The sequence below is a fragment of the Triturus cristatus genome, chromosome 12, assembly GCF_964204655.1.
Source record: "Triturus cristatus chromosome 12, aTriCri1.1, whole genome shotgun sequence".
Lineage (NCBI taxonomy): Eukaryota > Metazoa > Chordata > Amphibia > Caudata > Salamandridae > Triturus > Triturus cristatus.
In genome coordinates this window covers 429,044,353-429,070,910 of record NC_140595.1, presented here as the reverse complement: position 1 = coordinate 429,070,910, position 26,558 = coordinate 429,044,353, and the positions used below count along the sequence as shown (strand labels likewise).

Genomic DNA, 26,558 nt, shown 5'->3' with positions numbered 1-26,558 from the left:
ACTCGCCAAAGCCATTGAGCTGGTTGATTAAATTTTGTGCTGCCCCATGCTCCTGCCCTGCATGGGCCCGATGTTGCCTGGACGTTTGCACAAACATGTGCCTCCCCCACGCTCCCGTGCCACATGGATCCCATGTCGTCCATACAGTTGCACAACCTTGTGCCGCCCCCTGCCCCTGCACCACATGGGACCTATGTTGCCCAGGAAGTTGCACAAACTTTTTTTTCTTCTTTGGTGCACTAAATAAGAATGTATTTTAACACAAAGCCTACGGAGAGAGTACAATAAAGCATACTAATACACATATCAAAACAGATGACTCCCCTGTCCCCTACAGATCAGACACCTATGCACATCATGCTTCTGTCATACGCATCTCAAACATACATTTTATGGGCCCTCACACTCGCACTCGCACGCACTAGAAATTCCAATGCGTTAAACAGATTTTTCACATATCCCACAAATCATGAAGAGTAAAAATTGTTCATGTAGCTCTACATAAATGCAATTGATGTATTATTATGTGGAACTCGTATACATAACATTTACACATAAATAACACACATGCACATAGATCAGACACACTCACTACGTATCACACAAATATCCACACATGTTCAGAAACACCCACACATGTCATACACATAACACCCACACAAAAACATAGGCTCGCGCACATACAGAGACACGTGCACTAATATTCAATCTGGGGAAGCCGTCGAAGAGGATGCCAGGCCTGCTGAAGGCCTGTGTGTGAGGCGTGCTTACAGTTGGGCTCTGAGCACTACTTAAGCAATCAATCAAGCTTGAGCTACACTGGGCGACTCTCTAATTAGCACTGAGGTCTACATTTGTTGTCAGTGTGCCATTTAAACTCTGCCATTTAAACCTCTTTCCCTGTCCTGCTTTGCTTGTCCCTTCGTCCCGCCATTCAACAAAAAAACATTGACAAAGCCACATAACTCTTCCATATGCAAGAGCTTTCTGGCTTTGTCAATGTTTTTTTAACCCATGTTGAACAGCAGCACAGCTGCTGTACAACTTGGCAGAAAGTAAAGCATTTACCACTTCCTAGTGTCTTTTTTAATTTTCTTTTTTTTACTTTCAACCATGCTGTACAACATGGCTAAAAAAACATTGTCAAAGACCATAGACCCTCGTGCAGGTGAAACCTATTGGTTTTGCCAATGCTTGTTTTTTTTTAGATTTCACTGATCCTATTCATTGTTAATGAAGATGAAATGCAACAATGATCATCATTACCCTGGGATGGCAGAGGCAGTGGTGGTGTCCAGTAATATTTCACATATGCATATACCTCACTGTAAACTTCTTGGTAAACCAGACCTGTTGACCATAATGCAACAGAAACTGCATTACCCCAAAGTGCAATCCTTGAACTTGGTAGCATGGCTCCTGAGATTGTGCAATATAGCCGTCTCGATTTACTTAACAATTTTATGAACATTCTTAGGAAAGCTCAAGTTCTTTCAACCAGAAGCTCTTATTCTTTTAAATGGAAAATAATTTTTAATAGGCGCCTTCAAATAATCATTATTTAGCATCATGCCATGAAGATGTGTTTATTCCTGATCTCGTTCACCTGGCAAAATCAGATCTTCGTATTATCATATATAAAAAATAATTTGGTTTCTGTTACGTTGTACTGAAAAGAGTTGGCTCGAAGAGCCTCATTCCCAATTCCTGTAATAAAGGACTTTTTAGAAAGTTTAAAAACGTTTCCCTCCAAGAATGACATTTCGCTTGTGGAAAACTTAATTGATGTTTTCTCTTTTTGAGTCGCTACAAGAGGCCTTATTGCAACACATATTCTAAACTGTAGCTTTCTTAGTGGGGATTACGTTTGCACGGAGAAATAGTGAGCTGCAAGCTCTTTTGGCAGTAGAAACTTACACAGTGCTAAATTATAAGGGGGCAGTTTTAAGGACACGTCCTTTGTTTTGTCTAACTTTCACATAAACCAAACATCTCTGCTGTTCCTTTTTTTTTTTTTTTTTTTTTTTTTTTTTTTTTTTTTTAGTAGTCCCTCTTCTTTAGTAGAAAAATCTCTCCACTGTAGATGTCAGAAGGATCTGTAGGTTTTATTTGGATAGGACAAAAGACTTAGTAACACTGATCAACTCTGTCAACCATGGTCCTCTCTGCACTGGCATGGCCTCTGCCAAACATTTGCAGGATGGATACTTTCATGTATTGCAGTCTTCTGCTAGCCATCGATGACTCTTCCTTGAAGACCTAGAACATGTTCTATATGAGGGAAGGTTGCTACTGCTGCTTAATTGAGGAATGTAATTTAACAGAGCTATGGAAGACTCGCACCTAGAAATCTATTCACACTTTCACTAAGCATTACTACGGTTTCCATTAGCAGTAGAACCGCTGGAAAGTGCAATCTGAATGCAGCCTAACGTTATGGGGATTAATATTGGGGTGGACGCATTCAAAATGATTTTTTTTGCTCACAACATATTAATAACCTTAATGGTCCTAGGGACATCAATTCATACGCTATTCGACTTAAAATATAAATACACTCCAACCTGAAGTATTGGATATATAGGTCACCTACAGGAGTATGCACCATGACATGGGCAGTTTATAAAACAAAATATTTAGGACTGCACCCGACAAATAAATTGGAAGGCTGCTTGTTTCTAACTGATCCGCATTATGGTACCAAATATTGGAAGAATGGAACAATTGATAGTCCCTCTTTATATCTTGGCGAGGGCGTATCCAAATTCTAAATGTGACACATTGGTTGTTGTATCCCTTCCAGAGTTTACTGGATATCATTCAAAAACTGGAATTCATAGAAGTGCAGAAAAATTATTTCCTTGGGCAGTTAAAGAAATGGAACCAAATGGCTAATGATGGACAGAGCGTTGGTGGGAAGGAGATTATGGCATCTAGTCTATTTGGAGAAGAGGCATAGAATACGAAATGCTTACTTTGCCACACCGGAAACAAATGTCCTAGAGGTCTGGGATTGCAAGGCCAGTAAGGGATCATTATCTCATCGCATGTGTAACCATTATTCTTCCAATGACTTAATATACAACAATGTTATTATGTATAGCAACCTTGGTGAAAATCTGTCATTTATTCACAAACAAATCATCCTCCCTGTCGACATTGCTTCCAATGACTCCTCACCTCACTCCCCCATTTCATAGCTAGCTGGCTCACCTCAGTCCTGGGTCATCAGTGCCATCTATGGAATACAAATGCACTCCGTCTTCTGTTGAATCATATCTCACCACAATCATGTCTTTTCTGCTACCTAAATCCATCAATCAATCTGGCCTCATAGTCTTATCAACTATTCCTTCTGGCACCCACTTAACCACTTTTCTTTGTCCTGTTTTCTCCTTTAAACCTAAAAAGGTATTTCCACTCATTCTTGCCAACCTCATTTGCCTGTTCAACCTTGTAACTTCCCTGCTGCTTCAAATCTGCTGCCATCATCCTCTTACTCGAGAAACCTTCTTTTGGCATCTATACCCCATGTAGTTACATCTTTGTCTCTTTCCGTTCATCATACATAGGACTTAACAGCGTCCTCAAATGCCTCTTCCTCAAATGCCTCTTCCTTTATCTGCAGTTTAATTTCATCTACCACTTTCTTCTCCATGCTAACTTTTGCATTTTCTGGCCTTATTTGTTATAGAACATGACACAAGACCTCTAGATAATTTGTTTTTTTAGTTCTAGTAACGTTCATTAGGGTCCCCATCTTCTGCTTCCACGCTAATCCAATTCAGCCTCGCAACACAAACTGCTTATCAGTTGTCCAACCATCACCTCTTTTTTTCACATTTATCAACAGCAGACAATGGTCTGTAGAAATACCAGTAATGTAAAATATTCCTTCTGACTCAAATCTCCCTTCTTTAACATTGCAGTTCTTTTCAACAGGACAAGGAGGTCCTCATCTTTCTAGAACTAAGCAGGCACCCCTTCCTAATGGCAGTGACAAAACCTCTTCAAAACCAGTTCTACATGAAGTTTATATAGGACCAAACTCCTTGCAGATACTTTAGTATTCAGCAGTGTTTATTAACACTGCAGTCTCCTCCCAAGTCTCCCTTCCACTCTCTCTGGCTCTAAAAAGTTTCCGTCTTTGCTACTCACCTTGCTCACATTTGAGTGCTCCTTAGCCACCTTCCCCCATACGCATCAAAATTGGCTGGCTCACATGCCACTAAATGTGCCTACACATTGACCTGTTTTTAATATTTAAATCTATGCACAGTCTTCCATCTTTGTACCTTTCAATACATGTCCATACATATCTCTAGCAACCATCTTGATTCTCAATCCCTGTATCATCTCATGATCTCAGAGCATCACTGGGCCCCTAGCAGTTGCAGAACATTCTCCCATCTTTGCACACTTCCTTAGAAACTCTATCACTGGATTTCTGGAAGTGTCCACACATTCCAATGATGCCCATTGCATACAGCTCAACCCTGCTACTCTTTGACCTGTAGAGTGACCCATGTACTTAATTTAAATTAGCCTTGACTGAGTGTGCTCCACCGACTTATATAATAATTTAAAATGAACTATGTTCTTCCTGTTGTCTCAAACTGCCAATATACCTGCCGTTGCTATGTCTTTATCTTCTGCATGAACTTCTGATCTTCTGCTACTTGTGCTGTATGGTTACTCTCTGCATGTATCGCAAGTTTAATAATTCTAGACTTTTATATTTAAAGGCCTAAAATGTTCTTGTCTGTTTCCTTATTTCAGTTCCCGCAACCCAACAGCAGTAGTGCGGTGCATGTGTCCCCTTTATGACCGAAATAGGCAGCTCTGGATTGAGCTTGCACCGTTGAGCTGCCCCAGGATTAATCATGGAGTTTTGTCAGCAGGTGTGTACTGAATACTTGTATTACATAATGTTGTGATGCTATTATTTTGTGCCAGCTGGGTTGTTTTTAAATGTTGCAAAGCCGAGATCAAGCCCAGTTGGGTGCTTTAGGAAATTACTCCTAGTCTCTCTTGTCCATGGCTAGGTCTTTAAATTACATGATGAATAAGGAAATCTAATTTAACAGCTCAAGTTTGATTGTCACAGCAGTGTGCGTCCTCAAGGGACACTATGGATCTGAAAGTGTTGCTTATCACCAGGGGGGACTCCTGTTTTCTTAGAATCAGTTTACAGCTTGACAAAATGGGATATTTATCATCTTGTTCTTGTGTGTCATTTAAACTCACCAGAGATCCAGAATAGTAAATTGCTGCATTTAATACAATTTGAGTTGCTTTTGCCATATTTTTACATCTACTTGTGTGCAGACCTCTCCTGTGTTTTCCGAGAAGGTATTGAACGTGATCATGCGCCAACCTTCTGCAGGCATAACATTCATCCTATTGCTTCTTATTGGAGGAGGGGGCAAGGATCGGAGGGATTCTAAAAAGTCTTTTGGAGGTTTCATTTGACACAATCAGAACCACAGTTTTTTTATATATGATAATCTTCGAGACCCGAAGTGCGTTACCCGCTTGTTCTTGGAACTGAACTAACAGACAGGTAATGATGCACACACAAATCAAGTATATTGATGCACACTCATGCATAGAAGTGGAGGAGACCGTGCAAGCTATATGAATTGTACCAGCCAGCCCTTGCCCCATCTCCACTGTTATGAGTGTTAAGCCACCTGCCATAACATGGGCTCCTCCTTCTTCTGTGTATCCATATTGTCACTTTAACCTCATGTCCCTCCCTTTTCCAGAACAGCTAGTAGTCAGAGGTAGGACGCCACTTGCCCCTCTTTGGATACATCTAGCAACTTTGCCTGACTTCTCTCTTCAGGGCTAGTACTGTCCTTCCCCAGCCCACTCATAATGCTACTGGTAGTATTTCCTAATTCTCTGTAAAAATGAGGCTTACTCTGCTGGTAGCATGTTTTAACACTCAACTGTAAGACGTTTCAGAACTTTTGGCGGTACTGTATCTGTTCTGTCTGTATTTGGGAACTTTGAGACATCCATTTCACTATTCAAAACTATTGCAATTTCTTTCTACAATGCTTGTTTTCTGTGTTTAAGCAAATTACCTGTGTTATTTCTGCCCATAAAAATATTGGAGACAACCTAAAGGTGTGGAAAGATGTGTAACTTTAAAAGCGGTTCAATGCAAATACTGTTCCTATATTGCACAAAGTGAGACTGGCCCACTCAAAGGGGGCTCTCCCAGAATGTTCTTTGAATAAATTGGGCCTAATTGCAAAAAGTGCATGACAAAACACAGAAAAAATATTTTTAAGAGACACAGGCTTTACTGTAAATCCTCGGGGATGCGCATGGAATAGTCCCAAATATTCATTTTTTAAATTTTTTTTGCAGTGAGGCACCTTCCCTCATTAGAATTTTGAAAAATCTAATTTACTTTCAACTTTCAGATCCTTACCATCCTGAGTAGATAATTAGTCTTGTAATGTGATCAGGATTCTACGTACAAGGATGGGGAAAAGGTCAAAGGCGCCATTCTCAGAATCTCAGACCTTGGTCGTCAGAACTTTATTTCTTGTTAGTCTGTTAATGCGGATTGAAACAGTAGAAGCTACACTGATCTTACAGGGCAAGGCTTCAGACAGCTGCTATGCGTATTTGATATTAGGTCCTAAAAAGCTGATAATTGTAACATTGAATACTTCAGAAGTCATTAAAGAACAACAATGGCATCAAGAAAGTGCTCTACAGCCAGGCAAAGAATAGCCAAGCACCAACAATAAGTGTACCCAAACCAGGGGGAATTAAGATCCAAGAAGCAGCTTGAAATATTCTTGAGCTGCACTCTTATGTCCCAAGGGATCGGTTTGCACTTGTGTGAACATTGTACCAGAGATACCTGCTTTCCATTTTAGTAAAAAAAAAAATTGGGGGCAAACATCACCTTGTTGTTTTCCTAAAGTACATTAACATGACTCTAAAAATCACACTTTAATATGTTGTAAATAAACTAATTTGTTCAAAAATGTTTGCTTGTCCATTTCATTGCGCCAAACATTGCCCTTATGTCGTCCTATATCCCATCGTAGGGTGGTTGCTATCATGTGTCTAAAGTTTTCTTTATCCCACCCCAATACTAGAAATGCCTGATGTGCCTTGTTCCCACATAAGTCAAGGGGAAGACCAGGGGAACCCTACTCACAACGGAACCAGGGTACTAGGTATATGAAAGAAACGGCGGTTCCTGTGGACTATTGGGACTTAATTAAGCAAGATTTATGCACAATCGCAATATAAAGGGTGCAGTAATGTCAGAGGGCAAGAAACTAACTACACAGTTTAATCAGTATAGCATATTTTATAGAAAAACAATAGGAATATAGATATATACAATTCTTTTTAGTCAAAAGCACTGATATTTGTGCGTTGTGTCCCCAAGTGAAAAATGGAACCAACAAAATGTGAATATATAAGGTGAATGGTTATATACACGGTTTCCATGAATTCTAAGAAACGACCATTCATATATACTATTTCAACAGCATAAGTACACAATAAAACATGCTGGGTAATGGTCCGTTCTTTGTGCTGGTCGAAGGCGTTTCGACCCTTCTATCAATGTGGGGTCTCTTCAGGACTGACGATGTAGGGACATCTGGGTTGTGATAAGCGCAGCCTTGGTGAAAGTGATGTGCCACAGTGAAAAAGTGAAGATAAAAACACACATGATGACCATCGCACCAAGAGCTAAATCATGATGCTAGACTGCAGCTGACTCACGCGGCTTCAGCAGTCAACACGGAGATCCGTCCGGTCAAAATAATACTCTGGAAATCCCAGTGCGCTGTCATTGCACCCAGTACTTTCAAGGGATTCATTGCACCACTACGGCTGTAGCGTGTCTATCGAAGAGCCGGCTGGCCTTAACACATCCTGAAGTGCCCGCCTTGCCTCATATTGAGAACCCGGCTGGGTCCTCATGTTAGTTTTTATCTTCACTTTTTCACTGTGGCACATCACTTTCACCAAGGCTGCGCTTATCACAACCCAGATGTCCCTACATCGTCAGTCCTGAAGATAAATATTGCTTAAGTAAGTCCCAATTGTTCCCACAATAGGCAGTCGTTACCTGCTGTATCCCTGGCCTTCTTCCATTTGTCAGCCATACGTTGAGCCACTCCATTGTGATGTGCCTCTGCTTCCCCTATACAAGCCGTGTCTGTGGTTGAGTTCCATAAGGTTCATTCCAGGTAATGTTCATGAGCCACAACCCAGTGTATTTTTTTTTTTATATAAGTCTTTTATTTACGTACGAAAAGGGATAGAGTATTAATAACAAAGTCCCAATACTCTTATTCTTGATACGATCTAGGTAAAGCCACTACATGGAATATGGCTGTATATAGTGTCTAATCTGTGTCCATGTTACCACCAATATGACATTTAATCCCCCAAGAAATACTGCAACTCATGATCAAAATTAAGGCCGTCCTCTGCGACTCTAAAACGCAGGCATGCCTGGCTCCGTGTCTCCTGCTTCAAGCCAGACATTCAGTAGCATTACCTCGACCTGCCCTTCAATGGGGAACATCTTTTTGGGCCTCAGGTTGACAAGATGCTGGAGTAAATTAAAAAATATACAGAAACTGCTAAAGCCATGGGTGTCTTACAGATGCTTTCCTCATGGGGGTCCTTTTGCTGCTCTTCTTATCGCGAAGACTCCAAGACCACCCTCCACCCCCCCCCCCACCCCCAACCCCCCCCCCCGAAGCCTCCGGGTCCTTTCAGCGCCAGCCAGCAAAACCAACTTCAGCCAGGGCCTACTTCAGAGGTGCCTTTCATGGTAATAACGCCAAAGATGGAGGCAAAGGTAGCTCCTCCAAGGGACCCACCATAGCCAGCAATGACTTCCCACTTGAAGTACTGGGTTTTTCGGAACCCAGCGGTGCCAGGGAACACACCCGAAGACTTCGAGTTCTTCCTGTTTCAGACTACAGAAACACAGAGTCTTCTTGGTGAAGTCAAAGATCGTATTTATTGGCTGCAGCCAGTAACAGGTATCCTAGAAGTACAACACGTGTATATTCTCAGGAGACTGCTCACTTACGAAAACCAGCCTTCTCCTTATATACCAAATATTATGCTTTAGGCAAACATTCCTCGTTTTACGGTATGATCATTCACATGCATTCATTACAAAGGAAAAGACAGAGTCATAATGGCAAGTACATAATTCGGTTCGTTCAGCCCTTAATCAATTACCCGGCAAAGCTTAGCGGCTTCATCAGATATCGACGGACACCCAATAAAAACGGGCACCTCCTCCTCGTAAAACAGGTCATAAAGAGGGAAACAGGGGCAGGTGTGTAGAAGATTAGGCATGGTTCATGTGTGATGAAAGGTTTCGTGATATGCTGGGCCCTGATACTAATCTCATTCGGCCGCGGGAAGGGAACTGACCGATCAGGTTTGGCCTTAGGCAGCGGAGTCAGTTCACCCAGGTCACCGAGGAGTCAGCGAAGGTGTGTGTGTCCTTCAGACCCATGCTTGGCCATAGTCCTGTTGCCTATGAGAGGGCAATCACAAAATGGCTGTCGTCCTAAAATGGAGCTCGAGGTATTAGGACAGAAACTCTGATTTCAGGCGATCTCGTCACTCGAATGTGACGCAAATGCTTGTGCATAGTATCCTAAACATTCTTTTTTTTTTTTTTTTTTTTTGTTGAAACCGTTTATTGCAATCTCAAGTATATACAAGCATGGGCCTACAACCTTCCGGCCGGCCGCTAAAGTGACAGAAGCAAATGACAGACATACAATAAGGCACCTGACTTTGCAGAGACGATAAAGAGGAGGTATCAACAACGTAGGCCACATGACTCTGAGCCCACAATACGGTTTCGTTTTATACAACACAACAACATAAAACCACACCCGCAAGGCAACCCGCGATCGAGAATGACAACACGTGCTCCTCCAGTGGGGGACCCCAACCATCCAAAGAAATCCAGAGAGGGGAAGGGAAACAGATCTGGGACTGGGAGAACAATGTGCCCGGGGCTAAGGGAAGGGGTCAACTAGGGGGATGGAGCTGGTGAAGTGGGAGGCAACGACGGCGGCTCGCAAATACCCCCGCGGTAGGCGTTCCAGGGGCCCCATATCTTCACCCATGCCCCAGGCTTACCCCGCGCCACATACACCACCTTTTCTCGGAACATGCACCAATCCATGTGTTCTTTCCAGGCTGACACCGCCGGGGGCCTCTGGGATCCCCACAGTTGAGCAATGTCACGTTTAGCTATCATATATCCCAGAGTCACCCATCGCGTCTGCGGAACCGAGTAATCGGTCGGCTCCCACACATTCAGCAAGCATCTCCTCGCTTCAGGCAACAGCGCGACATGCGTAACCGCTCGCAGGACCTCATGCACACCACGCCAGAATCGCTCCACCCTCGGACATTCCCACAGAATGTGCAAAAAAGTCGCCAAAGCACCACACCCACGCTTACACAATCCATCTTCGGCATAGCCCATACGCAGAAGCCTTGGCCCCGTCATATACACCCGGTGGAGTATCTTAAGCTGGACGAAGCGAAGGCGAGCCGGGATGGCCACCTCCTTCGGAGAGGCCACCGCGGAAATCCAGTCCTCGTCGTCCAACTCCAGCCCATCGGCAACCCAAGCCTCGCGGAGGCCAGTCAGTAAGCCCGAGCGGTCATTTATCAATTTCTTGTAAATGAGGGAGATCGTACTGTCCGGAACGTGGCCATCTAGCACTCTATCCTCCAGGGGGGAGGACTCCGGGATGGAGGCCACGTCTGGGAAGACGGAACCCAGTGCGTGACGGACCTGCAGGTAGCGAAAGTATTCACTGCCCTGCAGCTGAAACTCCGCCTGCAGCGTCTCGAATGTTTTGAATCCTCCCCTCGTCCAGAGATCTCCCACTGTACTGATGCCTATCATGTCCCACCTCTCGAAGCCCTTCGAGGTCCACAAAGAGCCCAGCCTCTCCGACGCATACAACGGTGACGCTCGGGTCAAACGGTCCTTCCATCCCATAGCTGCATTAGCCGCGTGCCATACTCGCACCATGACACGCGTGGGCCCCGTCAAGCGGGAATCGGGCACGCTAGTGTAGAGCGCTCGATTGTAGTCGCCACCGGGCAGGAGCATTTTGTCCATTTCGAATGCCGGGTTTAGGGCGGGCCCATAGAAACCGTGATTAATTGCAGCTAACTGGGAGGCCCAGTAATACCGCTTAATATCCGGGAGGGCAATCCCTCCGTCGTACCACGGGAGCGTCAATTTTGCCAGAGCTATACGCGGCCTCCCGTCCCAAAACAGACGGCGCTGCAAGCTTTCCACCTCACGGAAGTAGCGCGCCGGGACCAAGTCCATAGTGTTCTGGAGAGCGTACAGAAAGCGCGGCAATGACATCATCTTGAACAATGCCGCCCGGCCGAGCGGCGAGAGCGGCAAGCGCCGCCAGCGTGCGACGTCCTCCTTCAAGCGCTGGAGGGGGGGAAGCAAATTTCGCTCGTAGCGGGCCACCGGGTCCAGCGTAATATAGACCCCCAGGTATCGAAATCCCTGCGAGGCAATCTGGATCGGACAACCCCGAGGGAGGACAGGAGCCTCCCCGGAAAGCACATAGACACAGGATTTAGCCCAGTTGATGACAAGGCCTGAATTACGGCCGAAGGAGCGCAAAACATCGACCAGGACAATCAGTGACTTGCGCGGGGAGGCTAAGTACAGAAGGATATCGTCAGCGTAGAGGGACACGCGGTCCTCATACTCGGGGGTCCAACGGAGACCACGGATAGAAGGGTGCCACCGCAGCCACTCCGCCAGGGGTTCCAAGGCTAGTGCAAAAAGGAGCGGCGACAGGGGACAACCCTGTCGCGTGCCCCGTCCCAGCCCGAATGGGGCCGAGACTCGACCGTTCACCACCACCTGTGCCAATGGGTCCGAGTACAACAATTTGACCCAACTGATGAATCCCGGGCCAAATCCAAATTTTGCCAGCATCGCCCAGATGTAGGGCCATTCGAGCGTGTCGAACGCCATGGTGGCGTCTAAGGACGCCAAGATGGCCGGCTCCCGCACGAACGGAACACGCGCGAGCATCCCGTGCAAGCGCCGCAGATTAAGGGCCGTGTTGCGATGGGGAATAAAGCCGGACTGGTCCTGGTGGACCAAATCGCCCACCACGCCGACCAGCCGGTTGGCGAGGACCTTGGCGAGGATTTTAGGCTCCGCGTTCAAGAGCGAGATAGGCCGGTAGGATGTGACCCGGTCTCGCGGTCTCCCCTCCTTGTGGATAACCACGATGGTAGCCAGACGCTGGTCCGGCGGGAGGGAGCCCCGCGAGTGGGCCGCCAGGAACATTGCGCGGAGATGGGGTGCAAGTACATCCGGTCGCAGTTTGTACAACTCGATAGGAATACCGTTCGGGCCCATGGCCTTGCCAGAAGCGACCGAGCGGATGGCGAGGGCAATTTCGTCCGAGGTGGGGGCGGCATCCATCAACTCCCTGTCTTCCATTGAGAGGGAGGGCAGCGCGATGTCACGCAGCAGGGCATGGGAATCCTCCTCCGGGCAGGGAGAAACCGGGGAATATACCTCTCGGAAATAATCTGCGAAGCAAGAGACAATGCCTTCTGGCTCAGTAACACGTACACCATCCATTCTCTCAATCAGCGGGACCACACGACTAGCTCTCTCCTTCTTATCCAACCACGCAATCAACTTGCCAGCCTTATCACCCACATCATACAATCTCCCCTGTTGCTCCCTGCTGAGGCCCCTGGCCGCCTCCGTGACGAGGGACCTATAAGCCGCCTGCTTCAGGTGTAGAACGTGCAGCGCAGCGTCAGTCACCCCACTCCCCAGATCACCCTCCAGTTCAGTAATTTCAACCTCCACCCGGGTCACCTCCTCCTGTGCGCGCCTCCGGGCATGAGAAATAAAGGAGAGGGCCTCCCCTCTAAGCACTGTCTTGAAAGCCTCCCACACGGAGATGGCCGACGAGACAGACCCCACATTCTCCTCAAAATACCGTTGCAAGGATTTAATCAAGTCCGCACGAATAGTGGGGTCGCGCAGGTACCAGGCATTGATTGGAGCTACCCTGCCCTCCCCCCTCGGGAAGACATCAAAGTGCAACAGGAGTGGGGAATGATCTGAAATACCCCGCGCCAAATGGCGCACCTCCCCCACTCTCCCGGCATAGGCCGCAGGGACAAGGACATGATCAAGCCGCGAAAGGCTACCATGGGCCCCCGAATGGAAGGTGTATTGCAGCTGAGTGGGATGCTTTAGACGCCAACAGTCCACCAATCCCAGTGTGTCCAAAAGGCCAGACAGCCACGCTTGTGCCCGGGGGAGGTCCCTAGGGGGATAACGATCCATAGTCCCAGAGGCCACCGCATTGAAGTCCCCCCCCAACCACCAGAAGCCCCCCCGGAAGGTCAAGCAGGAGGCGTCCCAGGTCCGCAAAGGTGGTGGACTGTAACCCCGGTGGGACGTACACTGAGACAAGGACGACTACTTTGCCCTCCATTCTCCCCACCAAGACAGTGTATCGTCCCCTCTCATCATGGCGCACCTCGTCTATTTCTAGCGGGAGCGAGGTCTTGACCATAATGCCCACCCCTCGTGAGCCAGATGTGAAGCCCGAGTGGGCCACCAAACGATAGCCACGCCGATTCATGGCACAAAAGGTGTTACCAATGAGGTGCGTCTCCTGCAAAAAGACCACATCAGGCGAAATCCGTTTCAGATATTGCAGGACCACACCCCGCTTAATCCTATCACCCAGTCCGTTAACGTTCCAGGACAACAAAGTCAGGTCCCTACCCCCCATCACATACAGAAGCCATCATTTGTCCCCCGGAGAGCATCTCAAAAACATCAATACAATGAAGGGTTTGCCTTGCGGTAGAAACGAACCACACCCCACCCCAACCCACCCATCCCAACAGAACTCCCCCCACCCTGCACCCCTGCATGAGCCCGAACAGCCCCCCCAAAGTGCAGTGTGCCTGTCGCCCCATAGAAAGAAAACTAACTAGTCCCCCAGAGGAGGAGGGAGATCCCCCAAGAGACCCCACACGACCTCCACAGGAGGGGAACTTACCCTAACAGTCAATGGTGACAATAACACAGTCCCGAGCAAGGCCTACCAGTAGTCCCTCATTCCTGATCCTGCGGGCCCTCCCCACCAACCGCTCCCCCCCCACCCCCCCGGCCCCGATCTCCGGGCAAAGTGTCCAGCCAGTCCCCGGCCGCTTCGGGACGATCAAAAAAGTGCGTGCGGCCATCCACCTCCACCCTCAGCTTAGCCGGAAAAAGCATCGCATATTTGAGATTCAGGTCCCGTAGGCGACGTTTGACACCGAGAAAGCTCAGTCTCTGCTTTTGGACCGCCGGAGTAAAGTCAGGATAGAAATTTATATCCATATTATCAAGTCTGACCGGCCCTTGTAGCCTGGAAGTCTGCAGGATAGCGTCCCTGTCCCGAAAATTGAAAATCCGGGCGATGAGAGGCCTCGGAGGGACTCCGGCCTTAGGCCTACCCCCGGGAACCCTGTGGGCACGTTCCACTGCAAAGAATTTACTCAGCCCCCGAGGCTGGAGATGGGTGAGGACCAAGTCCTCCACAAACAGATCCGCTGCCTCTGCCTCGCGTCCTTCCGGCACCCCGATAATGCGGACGTTGTTTCTCCGGGCCCGACCCTCGGAATCCTCCAGTCGACGATGCATCAGGGCGCTCGCCTGGCCAAGCCTGCGCACCTCCTGTTGGAGGGCCGCCACGTCAGATGTGAGGCCCGAGGTAGAGTGGGCCAAAGAATCGACCCGGTCATTTGTTTTGGACAGATCGGCTCTCACGAGGCCCACGTCCACGAGGACCGAGTCGATCTTCTGCGCCAGAGTGTCGAAGCGCTGGTCCACCGAGGCCTTCATCTCGGCGATGGCGCCCATGACGTCTCGGAGGGTCAGGTCCGTGGGCAGAGCAGGAGCATCAGTCGGGCCCGTAGGGGACCTACGCAGCGCCTCTGGAGACCCCTTCTGGAGGGTGTAGCGATCCATGTTGTTGGATTGATGGGCCGCGCCACGACGGGTAGACTTCACTTTAGCCCGGTCGCCATCTTGTTTTGTGGCCATGGTCGCGGTCCCCAAATCGAGCCAATCTCCTCAAAAAGGGGGTAGACAATCCCGTTCAAGGGCTCCGGGGGGGGGCGACCACCGCTCCGCAGGACGGACCGCAGCCGGCGGGCCGGCAGGGCACCCCAACGAGGCCACACCGCCGCACACCGCTTCGCGACCCTACCCCGCCTGGCAGCAGGGAGGGCGCAAAAGCGAAAGTGAAAGTGCGGGGTGCGCGAGTCGCCCGGCCTTGCCCGCCGCTGTTATTCACTTTGTCGCCGGATCGCCTCACAACTCCAGTACGGGGGGCCGGTGTGGAGAAGGCCGCAAACCTTAATCGGTGCTCCCGCCGGTGTCCAAAGTCCGAATTGAAAACGGAAAACGGGCGTCACCTCAGTTCGGGTTCACAAACACAGTCCCCTCATCTAGGACAGGATTCGGTCAGGATTTATGCAGGAGGTCGCGGAGGTCCTCGGGAGCCTCGCACCTACGCGGCCATCTTGGGTGCGCGCTAGGCTCCTCCCCCCTATCCTAAACATTCTTGGTCTGTTGATAAAGAAATCGTCATGTTAGAATCATGCCAGATACGTGGTTCTGAAATTTACAGTACCACACACTCCTTCCCCCTGATCACACAACACCTGTCAGGGGACAGCTGCAGATGTTCTTCCCGGCTTGACAAAATGTCACCTCAGACCAGTGGGTGTTGGACATCATCCAAGATGGTTACTGCCTAGAGCTCACCTCCATACTGTCAAACATACCAACCCACAGACATGCTCTCTCCCTGGAACACCACTGTTTGCTTCAGGAAGAGGTCCAAGCTCTCCTCCTCAAGGCAGGTAATAGAGCCTGTCCCACAACACCTACAGGGCTCAGTGGTGTATCCCATATACTTCCTCATTCCTAAGAAGGACGTTTCTCCAAGACCCATTCTGAACCACAGACCGCTCAACAAATACATCCTATCAGAACACTTCCATATGGTCACCCCTCAGGATAAACCTCTGCTGCAGCAAGGGGTATTCATGGCAGCACTCATCCTCAAAGACGTCTGCTTCCACATTCCAGTTCATCAGGTGCATTGAGGCTACCTCCAGTTTGTGGTAAGTGGTCGGCAGTACCAGGTCAAAGCCTTTTATAAAAGCCTTGCAGTAGTAGCAGCATATCTGTGAAGAAAGGGCATCCATGTATTTCCATACCTAAGCAATTGGCTGATAAAGAGCCTAATGTGACTACAGTGTCATGGACACACTTAAGCCACAATAGACCTACTGCACAAATTGGGCTTCACCGTATCTGGGAACTAGCCTCAATGCATCGATCATCAAGGCATATCTCACTCCGGCAAGATTTCATTATTTCCAAGCTTTGCTGCCTCTTCTTCGGCCAAATCAACAAGTCACAGTAAAGCCAGTTATGCGCCTGATGGGAATGACGGCCTCCTGCATCGCAATAGTACCCCATGCAAGATTGCACTTGCGCCCGCTGCAGGAATGCTTAATGCGGCAGTGGTCTAAAGAGCTGGGTCATTGGGAAAGAAGATCTAGTGTTGATCAACCACCACACCCATAACCTCTGCAGTGGTAGAACATCAGCAACTTACCAGAGGCGCTTTTTCTCAACCCACCTTTGCAGATCACCGTCACAACGGATGCATCTTTGAGTGGGTGGGGGTGGCGCCCTTACAAATCCTGTCTGTCCAGGACCAGTGGGGTCCCACTCATAGAGACCTCCACATCAACTATCTGAAGATTTTCGCTTTCCAGCTAGCCCTCAAAGCCTTCCTTACCCACATAGTGGGAAAGGTAGTCCTAGTACAGACAGATATGACAGCTATGTGCTACACTCGGAAGCAGGGGGGTGCCCACTCCTCTCGGCTTTCTCAGTTAGCTCAGTCCGTCTGGCACTGGCTCTCCACCACAGGATCCACCTGTTGGCGAAATATCTCCCAGGAGTCGACAACGACTTTGCTCACCTTCTTAGCATGGTGCCACAATAAGTCCACAGTGGGAACTCCAGTCAGCATTCCTTCTTCGATCCTTCCAGAGACAGGGGTTTCTAGATAGCAGAAAAGGCAAAATGCCTAAACTTTGACTCCAGGTTCCCACAGTCCACTTGCAGTGCGCTATGGATGAACTGTTCGGGGATGTTTGCCTATGCTTTTCCACCTATCCCCCTGATTTAATTTTTGGTTCAGAAGCTGAGGCAGACCTCCTTCACCCTCATCCTGGTGTTTCCCACCTAGAACAGTCAACCATGAGTCACTAGTCTCCTTAGTTCCGCTTTAGGGACTCCCCAGCAGACTGAACCTTCTTAGGCAGAACCATGGAGAAATTGGACACCCCGACCCAAAGAGTCTCAACCTTGCAATTTGGCTGCTTAGGTCTTAGAATTTGGCTATCTCAATCTACTTCCATAATGCATGATTTGGGTGCATTAGCGGTGTAGGTGCAAGTGGCCAGCCCTCCAACCCAAGTAGAAGTGGGCCAATAGTGTCCGCGTGGTCCCCAAGCCCTCTAGAGACAGAGCCCACTTTGGTTTCACCTCTTGTGAACTCCCCGACTCCGCCTGCAGCCTCTGTGTGCAGGCCCCCTCAACCTCGAGTGTTCCCGGACGAAGAAACCAGACACCTCAAAGACCCTCTGCACCCGGCCGCCCCCGCCTGAGTTGAAGAGGATCACCGGTGTCCCCACGTCCCCTAACATCGCAAAACTTGAGCCCGCTGACCTCTTGGTCCCCTCCTACAGCCACTTTGTGTCCAACCTACAACCGAAGGTTAGAACCTTGCACTTATTATTTTCCTTGTAGGCACTGCTCGTGCCATTTTCATGAGTTGCCTGGCTCCTGAAGCCAAAGTGCCACATTTTAGAGGGTTAAACACCCATTTTTAATCTTTTTATTTGTTTCCTTTCACACTGCTATTTTAACTTTTGATTTTATTTTTTTACCTGTAACTTGCCTGCCGCAGGGGAGCCTGCGGAGGCTTGTTGAGTTGCTAGACCCTAGTTTGGGCTTTGATTTATCCCACCTCCTTTTCCGGTCTCCTGCATTCTGGAGTCAGCCTTGACTACGCCCTCCGGACACGCCCCCCTCGCTGGGAGGATTATAATTTCCTCATGTCCGCGCGGCTAGTGCGCCGAAGGCAAACCAGTCTGCGCCCGAACTGCACCATGCGCCAGGAACCCTGGTGGCTTTTGTAAGTATTTGAGTGATTTTTTTAAGGCTATATAAAGACATAGGCATTGCATTCGTACTGTAATCATTTTGCTTTAGATAATTTACAAATAACTTGTATTTGTGCTAAGTGTCAGTTAATGATTAATTTGTCAGAAAGGGATCCTAATTTTAACTTTCCCGCTATTTCACATTCAATACAACGTACGTAACTAAATGCTCGGTCAATGATAAAACATAAGTACGAGCTATACAATTATTTAGAAGCTCATAATGCAGACATTGTTTCTTACAGAAACTTGGGCCTATGCAACGACCACCCCAGACACCATTGCTGCTTTACCAACCGAATATTTGATCACTTGGCTTGACCGGAAGGGCAAAAAAGGTGGAGGGCATGCAATACTTTATAAAAACACTTTAGAAATATCCTGCCACCCAGTTTTAATAGCAGATTGTGAAGCCCTCTATTTTAACTGTAATGTGAGGAATTAAACTAAACCCCATGGCCTCTTGATTTATAGGCCCCCTACTCCAAAGACTATTTTTTGAAGCCCTTAATGATTTTCTGGAGGGAAGTGTGTTTTTTACCAATTACACAATACTAGGAGATTTTAATTTCCATCTAGATGATCTCAGTAATACGGATGCCAACACTTTCATTGACAACATACAATGCTTTGATTTAAAGCAACTGGTTATTGCCCCTACTCATCAGGCAGGACATACCTTTGATAGAATTTCCACAATCTTTTTAGACTTGCACCTTTTGATCATTCTTCCGGTTACAGGGTCTGATCACATGGCAGTTCAGTTTGGTTTCTATTTCACTCACACAGGAAGGCTTGAATCCGAAAAACCAGGCCTGGTCAGGCCACGGAACAAAATAAATGAGCAGGACCTAATCGGGACGTTATAGACCACCCAGCCCTTGTTAACTGAAGCCCCAGACATTGCAGCTTCACGGTATTCTAACTGGATTCATGAAGCAGCAAACAAATTAGCTCCATACAAATAAGCTATCAGTCATAGAGCGCGCCCGTCAGCCCTCTGATATTCTGAGAAATGAAGACCCCAAAAAAGCAGTTGTCAGGAAAAAATTTGGAGAAGTTAACTGTGCCCCAGAGGAAAAACAGAGATACGAACAACAGATTCAGAAATATAAGAATCTGATTTTCTCTAATCTAGGGCAAACATTGCTCTTTACAAATTAAAATAAACTCAGACCAATCCTCTTTGGATAACATTGGGCACTTGATACTTTATTGCACCTCTGCACCCGGATGCCCGGTGTGAACTCTTGGTGCTGCCTTGGACCTTGCCCCATGCTCACCTTAAGTCCAGCAGATTGGTCTTGTAAGTCCCTGCATTCTACCTGTATGCCATACTTGTTTTCCTCCCATAAGATAACATAGTCTCTGAAAAATACTGATTTTTTTAGACCTAAAAGTATTTCTCTTGCAAAATGTACTTACCTGATCATATTGATTCTGGTGTCTAAATCTATATATAAAGAGGCATGTTATTTTTATAAATTGGTGCGGATTGCCTTTTTAATCGTGTACATCTTTTACGGACTATTGTGTTTTTTGCACATGTCTAACAATCGTCTCTCATAAGCCTAAGGCTGGTCGACCACACTGTCTCCTGTAATAGCACCTTGTGATTGCTTGAGCTGGTCCCTGTCCACTAGTAAGAGAAAACCTGGACTTTTTGCATAGTATACCTCTTTTTGGTGTACCATATAAAGAGCAAGCTTCCTACAGGTAATACAGGAACAACTCAATATGCCCAACAAGGAATCTGAGTATTTACAGTAACAAAAGCAATGATTCACTAAGGGCTCATTTAAAAAACAGGGTATTACTTTAAGTGTATAATAGATTACATAATCGAATGTCACACAGTGGTCATTAACCAGAACTAGCTTCTCAATACCAGTAGACTAGTAATTAACAAGCATTGGCATAGCCAATAGGTCTCGCTTTTGGGACCTTATAAGTGTTTAGCCATGCAACAGTTGCATAACTAAATACTTATAAGGTCCCAAAAGCGAGACCTATTGGCTATGCCAAGCGGCCCTGCGGCCGCGAAAGTGAAAGTAATCGCGGTAAAGCGCGGTGCGCGCACCCGTGCACATGCACTGTAGCTCTAGGCTGGCCTGGTAGCACTTTTTGGAGCCCTCTCAATAAGTCTCGCCAGACCAGCGCATGCGCTGGATCAGGCGAGACCTAAAAAAGGGTGTAGTTTGATACAAAAAATGTTTTGTTTTTTTCGTTTTTTTTTTACATTTACTTATATGCAAAAAATAAGGGCACAACAAGGTTTTTGGTGTTTATTCTATTAACACGAGACAAATACCAGTGAGAGACAAAGTGTATAAACAAAACCTAAACTGCCAAAAAACAGGACATTAATGGGCTTTGTGTTCTTTTGAATCTAGTTTCACAGCAATATTTGTGTTAGAATTAAGAAAGTCTGTTCATAATGATGTTGATGACATTTCAGCCTTGCATGTAAATTAAGTAAACATCATGCATCAGTCATCGTTTGTGCGTTTTTTGAGTGAGACTCTGAGAATAGAATTTGAGTCCCTCAGATTCCATGTCCTGTAGCTCTTTGGTATCGCAAGTGCTAGAGTTGTCAGTTTCTTTGTGTTTCTAGGGATGTCTGGCTCTGACTCTACGTCTAGGATCATTTCCTTGAGATGTAAGCTTGACATTCATCCTTAAACTACCAACACAACATGCATCACTTAATGTTCTGTAGCACACGTCCACATCTCCTCCCACTTCCTGCCACATTTGAAGTAGGACCCATCTTGCACAGAGCATCTTGCCTTTAGGATCCGAATGTAGATATTAAAATTGGATCTAGCATTCTTGAGTGTTAACTGCAGCCTCTCTTGGACAGAAATTATCATTGTAGCAATGTTCCCTTTCAATCTTTTCATTTGATTTGGTTGGTTAAATCATTTTTTTCAATGTTCTGGGCTTGCTGTCCCTCTTCCAGTATTTCTTTAGTTCAATCGAGGCATCGACAAAAAGTCAGAATGCGTGCTTTCATAGGTACTTGTTTCTTATAATTGATTTTCTATCCACGTTTGACTTGAACTAAAGTTCGCAATGCGTCTTGAGCCTTCTTTTTCTTGGGTGCTGGTTTCTGTATTTGGAGCTTTAAGGTGTCTCTTGACTTATTGTCTTTGTAGAATGATGGAAAACATTGTTCATCCTCCGTTTCTTTACTGAGGTGATGTCTATTATAAAATTGAGAACAGTACTACCTAGGGTATGTTTTGCCCTCCCTTCATGTATTATTAGGGTGCTCCTTGTCAGTATAGAAACCCATATCTACCCATTAAGAGCTAGTCATGGGGGAGAATAACAGTCCAAATATTTGAGGTCTCACTGTTAGTGGTTCTATCCAGTGACATGTTTTGTTCTGTTCAGAATATTGTTAATTTAAGGTAACTCATGCAGATGGGTTTTACCCAGGGCTGTGGTCTGTGTCGATGAGCTGAGAGTGATTGTGAATGGCACAAGTGTTGGTTCTCTGATTTCATTGGATTTCTCAGCACCTTTGACTTTGTCAAGCACTGAATCCTTCTCCGCTCCCATTGGAGGCTCTATGCTGGGAAGGATTGAATTCTTATCAGATATGAATCCGTATTGGAAGATGGGCTTATTTATCTCCACAGCAAGCCCATTTCCATGGGGAGTTCCTCAAAGCTCCTCATTGCTCCCTGCCCCTAGACCCTACTGTGATGGATCCTTTCCCCCGGTCCCCAACCCCTCGCGCACACCGCCCGGATTACCTCCTTTACCGTGCTATCCCTTCCAGGAACCACAAAACCGAAGGATCACCAAAGCGTCCGTGACAACGGAGACCCCGCCCCTCTCTCTCTTTCAGGGTCCAATCAGGAGTGACGAAGGAGCGGAAGGACTCGCCCGGTGCCCCGGAAGTCCCGCCCACCTACAACCAGACGACCACAGAAAAGGCGGAACCGAAGTGACTGAGGTCGTCGAAGGATCGTGGCAGGAACTCTCGGCTGGCTATACAGCGGAAAACGAAGACGGAAGCGGAGAACTGGAGGAGTGGTCGAAAGACTGGTGGAGTCCCACGGAGGTAGCTGAAGAGCGGCCGTAACTCGGAGGAGAGTTACGGCGGAGCGCGTGAGTACCTTCCACCATACCCTCAGCCCGTTAGGTGCTCTGTGTACATACGAAACCCCCCTGTATATAGAGTCCCTCTCTCTTTGTCTTCACAGACAGCCACCTTGTAAATTGTATATAACACCCTGCACTGTGTACATAGGTTTTCTCACGACCCTTTCAGAACACCCTTCCTGTACCAACCCCTTGTCTTTTCCATTCTTGCCCCATTTCCCACACGGTCTGTTTCCTCCTCTTCACCTTGTTGGTCTCGGGGACAGTATCTTCATCTGAGTCCCGGCAGGACTAACGGCTCCTCTTTCTTTCTCTTCCGGTCCTCCGAGGAGCACCCGCCCGATCTACCATCACCGGTTGCAACGAAGAACAGAGACGTCCCGGAAGGACCGACCCCGACGACCACGACGAGGGAGCCTTCCCCAGCTATCCTTAAAATCCTCAACCCGTGTAAACGGACATTGTATTCATTAAAGCTACACTATAGCACACTATATCTGGCCTCCTCGTCTGACTTTCCAGCCCGCCACACCCGAACGCCGACAGGTGGTGTCAGAAGTGGGATCCGCTGGAGACATGGAGGCCGTACTACAGAGGATGGCTGCCTCCCAAGAACAATTAGGGACATTGATGGAGCGCTTCCTGAAAACCGCCGAAAACGACCGTGGGCAGCTCCACGACGTCCTGAAAGGCCAGGGAGACACCCACGAACAAGCCATGGGAAAATTGACCACGGTTCTGGAGCAACAGAGACCAACAGCCTCACTGCCCTCAGTGGTCCTCCAGTAGTTCGTGCCGGGGGAAGACCCGGATTTCTTTTTCACGAATTTTGAAAGGTTAGCACAGGCTGCGTCATGGCCTATCGACCGTTGGGGTCATTACCTGGGACCCTTGCTAACTGGCGACTTACAGGCCGCTTATCAACAAGCAAACGTACAAGGCACAACTCCGTATGCAGATATCAAGACGTGCATATTGGAACGATTGGGCATCGATGCTGAGGCCTACCGGGCCTACCGGGTGAAGTTACGTCAGGTCAAAGAAAGACCACAAGAGACTCCCCGAGCCCTGTCATTCCGAATCAAGGACCTGACCTCTCGGTGGCTGAAACCCGACACATCCTAGAAAAGATACACCTAGAACAATTTCTGTCCTCTCTACACCCCGGGACCCAACGGTGGGTACGTCAGCATGCCCGCCTATCCTTGGATACCGCCGTGGAAATAGCAAGTGCCTACAGTCGAGCACAGGAGACCCCCAGAGGCAAGGAGGAACATCCCCAGAAACCCCCTCTCACCACAGGCCTCAGACCTCTCTGCCCTCTTCTACCCAAAAGACCGGTCCTGACCCCTTTGTTTCCTACACCGATGCCCACGCGACCTACCAACCCTGGACCCCAATGTTACGGGTGCGGGGGCTTTGGACACATCGCTCGAATGTGCCCCCACAAAGAAGAACCCATGGAGATTGGCCTGGCCCGAAACTATGTTTGTTCAGTTCCCGGTACTGACCCGCCCTCCTTCCACCGACCCGTGAACATAAACGGACAAACCCTCACGGCTCTGGCAGACTCGGGATGTCGACAGAGCGTTCTCCGGCCCCAGATCATGCCGACCCCAGTCGAACCCCCCTCCGGTATGGTAGCCATTCAATGTGTGCATGGCGATACGAAGCGATACCCAACCACCCAAGTCCACGTCCAACATCCAAAGGATCCAGGAACCACCCTCACCGTAGGGCTTATTCCCTCGCTTCCAGAAGAAGCCATATTGGGGAGCGACTATCCCGGTTTAACCGGGCTTCTTCAGGACACACCGGATTCCCTCAACCAGTGGTGGGAAGAAGCCCCCTTTCCTCAGGGGCTATCTTCTCCAGCACCTCAGCCCAAGCTCCCGAAAACCAAAGCACAGAAAAAGAAGGAGAAGAGGGACTATGTCGACGTCTTCCCTGCGATCCCGGACGAACACCCCTGGCAGATAGACCAAGAATTCCGAGCAGCTCAACAAGAAGACCCCGTCCTGCAGGAAGCCTGGGCTAAGGCGTTAGAGCACGAGGATCCTCTTACCGTAGGTCCCTACTTCTACAAAAAAAACAGGGGTTGTTATACCGTAAAGGGGGGGCACAACAAAAGGCCCAACTGTTGATCCCCAGCCCTTTCCGCGAAAAGGTCCTGTTTCTCGCCCATAGCCATCTCCTGGGCGGACATTTTGGCGACGAAAAAACCAGCCAAACCATTCTGGAGAGATTCTACTGGCCCGGGGTCCACCAACAAGTCAAAGCATACTGCAGGGAGTGCCCGGTGTGTCAAAAAAACAGCAGATATCGACCCCCTCGGGTACCCCTGCAACCTCTCCCTATCATTGACATCCCGTTTAGTAGAGTAGGGATGGACATCATAGGCCCCTTGTTGCCCTCTCGTAGCGGCTGTCGCTATGCCCTAGTCCTCGTGGACTACGCCACACGCTTCCCGGAGGCTTTGCCCCTGCGACAACCGACTACCCAGAACATAGCGAAAGCCCTCATCTCCGTATTCTCTCGGGTAGGATTTCCCCGAGAGATCCTAACCGATCAGGGCACTCCCTTTGTATCGGCCTTAATGAGACAGGTCTGGTCTCAACTGGGGATCAAACAGATCCGGACTTCGGCATACCACCCACAGACTGATGGGCTGGTGGAGCGTTATAATGCCACACTGAAACAAACACTGAAGAAGTTATTGGGGTTGGAAGCCAAAAGGTGGGAAGATATGCTACCCCTAGCGTTGTTCGCTATACGTTGCAAAACCCAGAGCAGCACTGGCTATTCGCCCTATGAGTTGCTGTATGGGCGGCCACCACGTACCCTGTTAGACATGGCCCAGGAAGCCTGGGAAGCCGAACCCAACCGCACTCGCCCCCTCCCAGAATACATAGCCAACCTGCAAACCCACTTGGCCATGATGAGAGACATCGTACACCAAAACTTGGAGAACGCCCAGAATAAACAGAGAGTACAGTATGACAAGGGGACAAAAACCCGGAACTTCTCCGTGGGGGATTTGGTTCTGTTGATGATGCCATCCTCCGATCACAAACTCCTAGGGCAGTGGCAGGGCCCGTATTCCGTGCTTCGACAGATAACCCCTGTCACTTATGAGATAGAACTAGATACCACACGAGCCACCAAACAGATCTTTCATGTGAATCTACTAAAAAAATGGGAAGGTCCACGTCCCGTCCTCTCTACCACCATAGAGCAGGTACCCCTTTCCTTTGCCACCTGTATAGATTCAGGGATACCACCCCAACATTGTCATGACCTCAAAAATCGCCTATACCCCTTACGTCAGGTGTTTTCTTCGGTACCGGGTCATACGACCATCACCGAACACACCATACCCACTATGCCCGGGAAGGTGGTCAGACAAAGGCCATATCGAGTCCCTGAAGCCCGTCAGGCGATTATAAAAAAAGAAACAGAACTAATGCTGCAGATGGGCATAATAGAACCCTCAGTGAGCGATTGGAACTCTCCAATCGTCCTCGTTCCCAAACCTGACGGGTCAGTCAGATTTTGCATTGACTTCCGGGAAGTCAACAAAATTTCATCGTTTGACACTTATACTCTGCCACGCGTCGACGAGATGATCGAACGCATAGGAAAGGCACAGTACATCTCCACGCTAGACCTCTGCAAAGGGTATTGGCAGATACGCCTCAGGCAAGAGGACAGAAAAAAACCAGCGTTTTCCACCCCTGAGGGGTTGTACCAGTTCCTTGTTCTCCCGTTCGGCCTTCACGGTGCCCCCGCTACATTTCAACGAGCCATGAACCACGTCTTAAGACCCCATACCCAGTATGCGGGGGCATACCTAGACGACATAATCATCTATAGTGATAGCTGGGAACAACACTTAGACCACCTTCACAAGGTCATCACCTCCCTGGGGTCATATGGTTTCACGATCAATCCCGCCAAAACCACCCTGGCAGCGCAAACAGTACAATATCTGGGGTACCTCCTAGGGGAGGGCCTCATCCGACCCCAACATACCAAAACCGAAGCCATCCATTCCCTCCCCTTCCCGAAGACAAAAA

At 48.1% G+C, this 26,558-nt stretch overlaps 1 protein-coding gene across 1 annotated transcript in view; it reads left to right on the top strand.

The window, feature by feature from the left end:
- The window catches only part of GAN (gigaxonin), a 290,872-nt gene that overhangs the window by 151,185 nt on the left and 113,129 nt on the right, over positions 1–26,558 (top strand). Inside the window, exon 5 of the mRNA XM_085638473.1 lies at positions 4,780–4,901. Coding sequence (XP_085494599.1) covers positions 4,780–4,901 — 122 coding nt within the window. The remainder of the gene's footprint in view (positions 1–4,779; positions 4,902–26,558) is intronic.